The 11,691-nt window shown below is 41.9% G+C and overlaps 1 protein-coding gene across 1 annotated transcript in view; it reads right to left on the reverse strand.

Annotated features, from left to right (window-relative positions):
• LOC126234809 (division abnormally delayed protein-like) overlaps positions 1-4,301 on the reverse strand; it is a 72,461-nt gene extending 68,160 nt beyond the window's left edge. The window contains exon 1 of the mRNA XM_049943557.1: positions 4,196-4,301. Coding sequence (XP_049799514.1) covers positions 4,196-4,280 — 85 coding nt within the window. The 5' untranslated portion in view covers positions 4,281-4,301. The remainder of the gene's footprint in view (positions 1-4,195) is intronic.
• Positions 4,302-11,691: the final 7,390 nt, after the last annotated feature.

An 11,691-nucleotide genomic window follows, 5' to 3' on the forward strand; every position in this document is an offset into this window, starting at 1 on the left:
GGATAGAGGATCCAGTATCGTTGGTGTGTAGAATGTCAGACTTGCGATGTACCATCAGACTTTTGGAAAAACCTCCTCCAGACAATTCCGAAGACTGCAAAAGCCTACAAGTGCGAGATTATCGCACAGTCAGCGTAAGAGCTCGTCCATCCATGTTGTCAACAAGAATAATAGGCTAAAGCTTAGAAAGGAAAACAGAATCTCTTAGATGACGATCAGTTTAACTTTAGAAAAGGTAAAGGCATAAGAGAGGCAGTTATAACATTGCGGATGATAATGAAAGAAACACTCCAGAAAAATGAAATCACGTTCATAGGATTTGTCAACATGGAAAAAGCGTTCGACAATGCAAAATGGTGGAAGACATTCGGCATCCTGAGAAAAATGTGGGTAAGCTGTAGGGAAAGACGAGTGATGCACAGTATGTGCAAGAAACAAGACAGAACAATAAGAATGGGACAAAATGAATGAAGTTCTCGGGTTAAAAGGGGTGTAAGAGATGTAGTCTTTTTCCCCATACAGCTCAATCTATACATCGATCAAGCAAATAAAAGAAATAAAAGGAAGGTTCAAGAATTACAGGCTATGCTGAATGGAATGAACAGTCTAATGAGTACAGAATTGAGACCAAATCGAAGAAAGACGAAAGCACTGAGAAGGAGCAGAAATGAGAACAACGAGAAACCTAACATCAGGATTTGTGTTCCTCAAGTAAATGAAGTCATGGAAATCTGCTACCAAGGAAGCAAAATAACCCGTGACGGACGAAGCAAGGACGACATCAAATGAGACTAGCAATGGCAAAAAGTGCATTCCTGCCAAGATACGTCTGCTAGTATCAAACATAGGCCTTAATTTGAAGCCGGCCGGTGTGGCCGAGCGGTTCTAGGCGCTTCAGTCTCGAACAGCGCGACCGCTGCGGACAGGTTCGAATCCTGCCTCGGGCATGGATGTATGTGATGTCCTTAGGTTAGTCAGGTTTAAGTAGTTCAAAGTTCTATGGGACTGATTACCTCAGATGTTAAGTCCCATGGTGCTCAGAGCCATTTGAACCATTTGAACCTTAATTTGACGAAGAAATTTCTGAGAATGCAATATGGAGCACAGTATTTTATGGCACTGTAGCATGGACTGTGGGAAAACCGGAACAGAAGAGAATAGAAGCATTTGAGATGTGGTGCTACAGACGAATGTTGAAAATTAGGTGGACTGATAAGGTGAGGAATGAGTAGGTTCTCGGGGGACAGGGCGAGGAAAGGAGTATATGGATAACACTGACAAGAAGAAAGGAGCGGATGACAGGACCTCTGTTAAGACATCACAGACTAACTTCCACAGTAGTAGAGCGAGCTGAGTCACGACGCTTGACGGGTGATTGCATTTTTAATCTTTTCCTCTCTTTTGAAACATGAAACACCATTTATGGTGTAATGTTTATAATGTTAATCAGGAAACATTTTTTGATATTCTAGAAAATGATATTTATTTGGTAACGAACTGGTTTTCAGTGTCTTAGGCCCTCTTCAGGTCACAAGTGAGTGTAGCAAAGACAAGTAAAATGGCGTACGACTTTAAGTAGACGTCATTTCAACAGAAGACACAAAAGGCACATAAATGAAGACATGTAGAGTGTTTACATAGGAAACTATTAATTTTTTCTCACACGGAAACAGTTACATTAACTACAACAGGAAAAATATAGTTTATGTGGAGATAGAATTAACAAGTTACGAAAAATATAGCCTTCTATGAAAGAAATTGGAGATTAAGAAAGGAGCATACAACTTTTGCAGATCACCTTTTAACACAAAACCACTCATATGATCTAGAATGCGAAGTTTTACATTCTGATAAGAAAAGCGGGAAAAAGATCCTACAGGAAAGCGCAGACATATGACGAAGAATGGCAGCTAAGTATTAAATGCCGAAACTCATTTTCCTTTTTTCTCTCTGTTAAATCAGGTTTTAGTTACAAGTACTGCATTGAAATTGTCAATGTTTATTTTTCAGCAGTTGTTAAAAAGCTGCACGTTTCGTTTCACAGTTAATGAACGCAATTTGCGCGACAAAAAACTAATACTTCACTATGTAAACACTCCGTGTGGCAACATTTTTGTATCTTCTGTTCAAACATTACCTATAAGTCACGCTTCATTGTATCTGTGTTTGCGGCAGTCAGTTGTAACGTATTGCTATTGAGACATGTAAGTCATGTCACGGCTATAAAATGCGTTGTAACGTTGGGAGCAGATTGTCTTACGAACTGTTTTGGAAGTGTAACCGAACTCCACGCGTAGCCATCTCTAGTGTTCTCCAGTAGATTATGTAAACGAGTAAAAACAATGAGTAAGCCTCGCAAGCGGGTGGGAAACTTGTGAATTAGCCTGTAGTCACAGGAAACAATACACCGCAGACAGCGGCGAACCGGTGAGCCCGGCAAAGTCATTATCGTCACTGTCGTTCGACATTACCGTACTAATCGGCAATACCAGCAACGGTGGCGTCTGATTCTGAAAAACATGTTTTGTTGCACTACACCATGTTTACGGAAGTAGCAGCAAAAACAGAAATGCTTTAATTACCACACTGTTTGCTTGATTACAGCTGTTATTATTGTGGCATCGTAACTGTCCTTGTTTATTTTCATCTGGAGTAGGATACAGTACTTTATATAAGTTGAGCCATACGTATAAATAAACTTCCTGATTTGATAACTGAAAGTGGGTGAACCGGATAGCTTATGCAGTAAAGTTAATTTAAGTTTATGATCTGGTGTGGTGAAGACAAGACTATTGACATTATCCTGGCTTATTTGTCAATTAACAGAAATAATAAATAATAATAATAATAATAAAAATTACTCTTTAATATCATTCTTGGAAAAATCATCAGGACATGGGAAAAAGAAGTCAAAGGAATCCAGATTGGCATTAGAAAAGATAATAGATTCAATGTGAAGTGTTTAGCTTTTGCAGATGACCTTGCAATCCTCACAAATAATAGAAAAGAAGCCACTAACGCCATAGAGAAGTTACACGAAATTGCACAAAGAACTGGCCTGCAAATCTCATATGACAAAACCCAGTACGTAGAAAGAGTGCCACAAGACAAATTGCCTATTGTGACAACCCATGGGAAAATCGTACAAGTACCACATTTTAAGTACCTGGGAGAAATCATCCAGCCATCAGGGATCAACCTAAAGGCCAATGAGGAAAGAATAAAAAAACTACAGAAAGCATATAAACTCACGTGGAACTATTATAACAAAACGTCCATATCCATTAACGCAAAATTGAGGCACTACAACACTGTCGTACTTCCGGAGGCACTGTATGCATCTGAAACAACACAAATAGGTGGGCAAACTAAAATCAAAGAAATAGAGAAACAAGAAAGGAAAATTCTCAGGAAAATTTTTGGCCCGATACAAGAGCAAGGAATCTGGAAGAAGAGACCAACATCAGAATTATATAAATACACAGACAAGATCACGGATACAATAAGGAAAAGAAGAATGCAGTTCTACGGACATATCCACAGGATGAATGAAAACAGAATTTCAAAGCGAATTCTTAAAGTCATCAACTCAGGCAGGGGAAAAACAAAATGGATAAAAGAAGTTGAAGAGGACCTCAGACAAGCACACATAACAGTAAACAATGCAGAAAATAGAACTGAATTCAGGAACATCATCAAAAAACATAAATTTGACACCACAACACAGAAGAGACCAGGATGCAAATTGACAGCGGAGCGAAAGAAACAACACAGTGAACACATGAAGAAAATTTGGGCTCAGAAAAAACATAAACAATCATGATAAAGGAATTCAAGTTCAAACGCTCTCTTAAATGGGAATAATCGAAAATAATAATAATAATAATAATAATAATAATAATAATAATAATTTTGAACTCATTATTTTACTTGTATTTGCGATACTGCTGCAAGTGTTGCCATTTGGTCGACATCAGAAATCTGTGTAGTCGAAACGACTCAGTTAAACCGCTAAGAAGCGCTGTGGCTCACGGCAGTAAAGTTTATACACTGATCGTAACGGCGCTCGCTCACCGCGAAATATCTCTAGTTAGAGACACCCCATTGTATTGCATGTATTAGAGGGATAACCTGAGTGTCGAGATTTCTGAGGCAGGAGAAAAGTTGAGACAACTGGGTGGAGCCACGTACTCACCAGGCAAGCTCTGCTGGAACGCAGTGCCGTTGGAACGGACTCCATCGTGTGCAGTGTTCTCGTCCGTAACACCATAGTCCCACATGTGTGGTCCGCACACTCTCTTCACCTGAGAAAGAAATTTGTATGTAGTTAAGGTACAGCTAAGAGACATACTTACGGTACAAGAAATAAGAATGATTAACAACTTGATTGGAAACTGCTTTAATTATCAGAAGCACAATCTGTAGGTACGACAATGCAGAACCATCTTCAGAGTGGAGAATAATATTGGGGTCGCTCTTGTTCTTACTGTTTAAAAATGATCTTTGATCATATATAAATGATTCGTAAACAATTCGCTTTGCTGAAGATGAAAGTATTGTAATCAAGCCTCATAAAGCTCTACACGATTATGTACTCTGATTAATGAACAAAAAGAAAAATGTACCGATCTTAACTATAGAAACGGTAGTACCGACAGTAGTATCAGTTGTTGGGTAATTGGTTAAGAGTTTAATAGTAATTTTGCAGCGGTAGAAACTTTTTTTCTTTCTTGTGTTTATTTGTTGTATTGTTAGGGTTTTCCCTCTGTAGAATTTGTAGTGTTGTTGAAGTATTTTGATTTTATCTTAGTATAAGAAGTTTTGCGTATAATGTTAAGTGTTTCTTTTATAAATCGAGCTGGCTGTAAGGATGGAAATAAAGCTCTCTTGTAGGTATTCGAAGTATGGAGTAATTATTGATTTGGAGAAAATGGAAAGGTGGCGTGGTTTATTGGAGCTGGAAACTGATTGAGCCATGAAGGGCGACAGAATTTAAAGCAATGGATTAGGAATGGACAGAAGCAAGAAGGGAAATTCTGTTACATGTGTAAGTATGGGTATTCATAGTTATGTAGCGGGAAACAGTTTTGAGATTCACTGACAAAGTGTCTGGTAGTAATGATATTCACTTTTCATTGTACACAAAAATACCAGTAGTGTGACCTAATTTAGCTTTTGAGATCATAGAAAGTGGCTGTGAAGAGTAAATAAACAAATAACTAAATAAAGCCTAATGGAAAAAGTTCATTTGAAGATGCAAATAAAATTTATTGAAAACTACTAACTGATCGCTCTGCAAATGAACTGTTAGTGAACATAGAAAAAGCAGAATACATTCAGTTCTCTACTGCAAAGAAACTGATCACACCACTAGAAATAATACATTAGAGTGAATAAATAAATATGATAGTATTATAAATTTGTATTTATATTTATGAGAACCTGAAATCGCCACGTGTTACAGATCATTCAAACGACTGAACTCCATTGTGTTGCGGGTAAAATCAAATGTAGGAGATGAAAATGTCAAACATAACTTACTTTTCCTATTCACTAATGTCTTATGGCATTATATTAACTCATAATTGAAGAAAAAGCTTAGAAAACTAAAACAATAAAACGAAACAGCAGATGAAATAATCAGAGAAAATCAGGAACTGATGGGAATTCGATCACCGCTCCTTCCGAATACGTTTACGGACTTAGATGAACTGCTGAATTCAACTTGTAACGCCGGAAATGCATATCCTCCTATTTCCATCTATTGTACTGTAAGTTTTTTCCTTATTTTGTTACCTGAATATATGACATTTCTGTGCCTTTATATATTGTAATTGTTTTACTATTTTTATATATATATATATATATATATATATATATATATATATATATATATATATATTTATGCATTTATGTCGATGTATAATTGGTTTGTTTCGTAAATATTATTTGTATTTTTACGCTGGGTCTTGCCTAGGGAAAACTGCTATCGAACGATTACATCGATAGGTCGTGTGAAGAATCAAAGTGTGTAGGATCTTTGGTAGTGTTAACTCTGCCGCGTGGAGCGCGGGCAGGGCAGTCGGGGTCTGGCTGGAGTAGCGAGTGGAGCAGGTGTGTTGTGTGACGCTCCCGCGAGTTGCCGCGCTTTCGGGGTTTGGCAGCATGTAATTGCGCTCGACTCGCGATGTTAGTTTCTGGCACGGTGTCGCGGACGGGAAGCATTAGCCGGCGCACATCAAGAGCCCGTTTCGTTTGGTGACCGTGTCGAGAAGAAGGCGCGCCAACATCCAGCTTCTGCAACAGCGACGGCCGACAATGAGTGACCGTCGCCACCTCCTCGATCGACGGCTTCAAACCTTCAATCAACTAACAAGGAAGACTAAAAGCACGTAAAGTTTCAGAACTGTATGGCAGACCTCAGCTTTTCAAATTGTTCCATTTGCCTCGCAAAAATACAGCAACTCAGCATGAACCTTTGTTGCTCATTGTCCCAATTGCATTACCAAGCAGGGTCCCTTCCTTTTCCGAAATGAAACCGAGTGTCGTTGAAATTCAGACGCCAGCATTAAAGTACTATCATTGCATTTCATTACTTTAGTTTCCAAGTGCAGTTAAAGCATAGCTGGCTACAATAGTTAGATTACACAAGCACAAATTAAGAGTGCGAGTTTTGTTAGCATATTTTAGCTTACCTGTGGCTGCAGCTCAGCTTGGTACGTACTAAATTTTACTATTGTTAATTATTCAGGATCATTTAATTCAAGTTCAAAGTTAAATCTCTTGTTTCTAAATTGCGTAGAGTCAAGTTGCTTTTGAAATGATTGTTGAGGTAGTCCAAGACTAACCGTATTCTGCTGGATTTCGATGTGCTTCAGAAAGAAAGCTCACTATTAACTTCAGTCACTAAATTAACTTTCGATTTTCCGGTTTTATTAATTCTTTTGCTAAATTAAGTCAGAGTGTAGCGAAATTTATTACTTCTGACAAACTTTCAGTTTTCACACTACACGTGTCAACCCTCAGTTGCCACGCTTCTAGTGCTAATTGTATGTGTAATAACCTTTCTTTTTCAGTTACTATAGTAATTGTCCTTAGGACTGGCGACCGTGATTTCCCCCAAATCTCAAATATCTAATTACCGCTAGTTAATTGTTGACGTAACGGCCGCACATTTACTTTCTTTATTAACTTTACCCCTTTTCAAAATTAATTTCCACCAGTTTCATTTGCATTTTTCCTTTCATTTAGATGTAACCCTTTCCTCCCTCCTGGGGTCAGATACATCACATGATCACACTGACAGAACCACAGGCACATAGACACAGGCAACAGAGCATGCACAATGTCGGCACTAGTACAGTGTATATCCACCTTTCGCAGCAATGCAGGCTGCTATTCTCCCATGGAGACGATCGTAGAGATGCTGGATGTAGTCCTGTGGAACGGCTTGCCATGCCATTTCCACCTGGCGCCTCAGTTGGACCAGCGTTCGTGCTGGACGTGCAGACCGCGTGAGACGACGCTTCATCCAGTCCCAAACATGCTCAATGGGGGACAGATCCGGAGATCTTGCTGGCCAGGGTAGTTGACTTACACCTTCTAGAGCACGTTGGGTGGCACGGGATACATGCGGACGTGCATTGTCCTGTTGGAACAGCAAGTTCCCTTGCCGGTCTAGGAATGGTAGAACGATGGGTTCGATGACGGTTTGGATGTACCGTGCACTATTCAGTGTCCCCTCGACGATCACCAGTGGTGTACGGCCAGTGTAGGAGATCGCTCCCCACACCATGATGCCGGGTGTTGGCCCTGTGTGCCTCGGTCGTATGCAGATGCAGTCCTGATTGTGGCGCTCACCTGCACGGCGCCAAACACGCATACGACCATCATTGGCACCAAGGCAGAAGCGACTCTCATCGCTGAAGACGACACGTCTCCATTCGTCCCTCCATTCACGCCTGTCGCGACACCACTGGAGGCGGGCTAACCGATGTTGGGGCGTGAGCGGAAGACGGCCTAACGGTGTGCGGGACCGTAGCCCAGCTTCATGGAGACGGTTGCGAATGGTCCTCGCCGATACCCCAGGAGCAACAGTGTCCCTAATTTGCTGGGAAGTGGCGGTGCGGTCCCCTACGGCACTGCGTAGGATCCTACGGTCTTGGCGTGCATCCGTGCGTCGCTGCGGTCCGGTCCCAGGTCGACGGGCACGTGCACCTTCCGCCGACCACTGGCGACCACATCGATGTACTGTGGAGACCTCACGCCCCACGTGTTGAGCAATTCGGCGGTACGTCCACCCGGCCTCCCGCATGCCCACTATACGCCCTCGCTCAAAGTCCGTCAACTGCACATACGGTTCACGTCCACGCTGTCGCGGCATGCTACCAGTGTTAAAGACTGCGATGGAGCTCCGTATGCCACGGCAAACTGGCTGACACTGACGGCGGCGGTGCACAAATGCCGCACAGCTAGCGCCATTCGACGGCCAACACCGCGGTTCCTGGTGTGTCCGCTGTGCCGTGCGTGTGATCATTGCTTGTACAGCCCTCTCGCAGTGTCCGGAGCAAGTATGGTGGGTCTGACACACCGGTGTCAATGTGTTCTTTTTTCCATTTCCAGGAGTGTAATTCGCACTAGCATATATTATGACATCTCTTCTGCATTCTCACACATCGTACAATTTACCTTTGTAAACGATCTTTAAATTATATTAGTTTACCACTTTTCCTTTTTAATGATATACTTCAACTACGAGCGGAGGAAGCAAACTAATTAAAATACTGGACGCAATATTGATAATCTAGAATTCCTAGTGAAATCTTATGTTATGTCTAAATCCGAAAGGTAATAATCGTCTGCAGCCCGCATCTCGTGGTCGTGCGGTAGCGTTCTCGCTTCCCACGCCCGGGTTCCAGGGTTCGATTCCCGGCGGGGTCAGGGATTTTCTCTGCCTCGTGATGGCTGGGTGTTGTGTGCTGTCCTCAGGTTAGTTAGGTTTAAGTAGTTCTAAGTTCTAGGGGACTTATGACCACAGCAGTTGAGTCCCATAGTGCTCAGAGCCACTTTAATAATCGTCTGCACGTAGCTGCTGCAATATTCTATTCGAATATACATTTCAATGATAGCTAATTCCACTTCATATGGTATAGCCACAGGATTTTTGTATTCATTCAAAATGGTATCCAGGGCTTCCTTGTCGATCTTATCCAATATTCCTCTTTCGATCACAGTATTTCTTGTAGGAGAAGTGGTAGCTTCGCCTGGACACCATGTCTTGGCGTGACTAACTTCGACAATTTACTACGTAGATAATAACTAAATGAGCTATACATGTCTTCCCTTTACATTAAGGACTATCCCTTCTCTAATTGACCCTGACAGTCCGCTTTGTCACAGTTGTAACTACCATAATTTTATCGCAAAACGTTTCTGTAATGGGGCTAATGACATTTAAGTCCTTCTTGCTGACAAGTGTACCACTTTCAGTGTACTTTATGTTGCCAGTGACAGAAACAAGATTGTCCAGGTTCACCATTAATAACCATAAACCAAAGGGTTCGTCAGCTGGTCTTGTCCTCCATAATAATCTTTGCATTTTAAGCACTTTGGAGGAAAGCATGTTGACACTTTCAACTACCACAGAAGACTGATCGGTTGTGGCTGTCAAGTCTCCTCTTATACTATTTATTGTCCACGATGACCTCACTTCTAGTCACGTGATCTTTTGCTATACAATCTAAATTTAATAGTGCTTCCAATCTAACTGTAAACTCATAGCCTAATTGCGCTATTTTGTGTGCACGGTTTCCGTGGGACGCAGGGAGGCAGGCTGAAACCCCCACGAGTGGACAGAATAGTGTAGCGCTGTATCGTAGCGTGATAGTGGGATTTGCGACGGGGGATAGTGTGGTAAGGGCTGTACTCATGTATTTACAGCAGAAAAACGTCAAAACACTGACTGCAACAGCGATTTGTGTCTGTGTTGAAAAAAAAAAAAAAGAAAAAGAAGAATCGTGGTTTATCTAAAGCAGCCACAGCCCTTTAGCCGTCAAGAAAACCAGAAACTGCTTGGGTATCGTGCTATAAAAAATATGATACAGATGGATGCTTGCATCTATATCTCAAATCTTACAAACTACAGATCATATGATCATTAAATCGCCACCCGTTGTGGCCGTGCGATTCTAGGCGCTTCAGTCTGGAACCGCGTGACCGCTACGGTCGCAGGTTCGAATCCTGCCTGGGGCATGGATGTGTGTGATGTCCTTAGGTTAGTTAGGTTTAAGTAGTTCTAAGCCCTAGGGGACTGATGACCTTAGAAGTTAAGTCCCATAGTGCTCAGAGCCATCATTAAATCAAACTTTCCGAGGTGGCTCTGGATCTCTGGAGTGACCTGAATGATTTCCGTCTCCGCCTGATTTACACCTATGTTGCTGCACCATTGGTTATAACGCGTTTTACTTGCGAGCGCGAATGACGTGTTGTCTTACTGGATATTTTTATGTCGTCCATTCGGGAGTCTGCCCGATGGTCAAATGGCGGTATGTTCGTATGCTCCTCCTATGTGAACGATTTTTTGAATGTGAAATATAAAACTTTGGATTTCGTTGTGCTGTCTTCAATTGCCACACCAGACTGGTCAACAAGGGACTGAATGGAAGCCTTAGATCTGCTTAGCAGGTTCTATGCCAGATCTTTCGCTAAGGTGTGACGTTGGTAGTTGTTGTATGCTTAGCGCATAGAACTTTTCACAGACGCACTTGTCATCATTTGTGTGTCCCCTTCTGAACCTAGGGTACAGTAGCCTCTGGTTACTCAGCATCCGGGCCGGCCGAAGTGGTCGAGTGGTTCTAGGCGCTACAGTCCGGAACCACGCGACCGCTACGATCGCAGGTTCGAATCTCGCTCGAGCATGAATGTGTGTGATGTCCTTAGGTTAGTTAGGTTTAAGTAGTTCTGAGTTCTAGGGGACTGATGACCTCAGAAGTTAAGTCCCATAGTGCTCAGAGCCATCTGAACCATCAGCATCCGGCAAATTTCGTTCTTAAACCATGGTGGGTCTTTTCCATCCTTTATTCACCTACTAGGCACGCACCAGTCCAGATCACAATTTGCAATCTGCTTAAACCTTTCCCACAATTCATCCACATCCATCTTACTGGAACTAAGTGATGCCAATTCACTGCCTAAGTGAGATTTTACTATCTGCTTACCTGCTCTATCCAGCAGAAACACTCTTCTAGCCTTCTTGACATTTGTTAACTTTCGTAGTTGGTACAATGACATCGTAACCGCTTCTCCCCGTTTGTATGCTGACATTGTCGATAAGGTGCGGCCTATTTTCTGCTACAAGGCCTAAGGATTTCCATCGCTTGTGGGCTGCCTAGCTAGCAGCTCAAGACAATTTTCAGAAAAACTCTTCAAAAGTATTTCACATGACTGACGTTTTGTAACCCCCACAATGAATGCATAGACATCCCAACCTATACTTGGCAGGTTAAAGTTGCCACCAACTAGTATTGCTTGATCTTCGTATTTACGCAGTAAAGACCGTAGATTTTCTTTGAGTCATTCTAGAACTGTCAAAGCGGAATGGGGCGGTCGTTAAAAAGTCCAACATTGAACATAGATTCACCTACACCTGTTATATTCGACCAGGTGACTTCACTGTTACAGTCAGCTTCGACC

This window comes from Schistocerca nitens, chromosome 2 (genome assembly GCF_023898315.1).
Source record: "Schistocerca nitens isolate TAMUIC-IGC-003100 chromosome 2, iqSchNite1.1, whole genome shotgun sequence".
Classification (NCBI taxonomy): Eukaryota; Metazoa; Arthropoda; class Insecta; order Orthoptera; family Acrididae; genus Schistocerca; species Schistocerca nitens.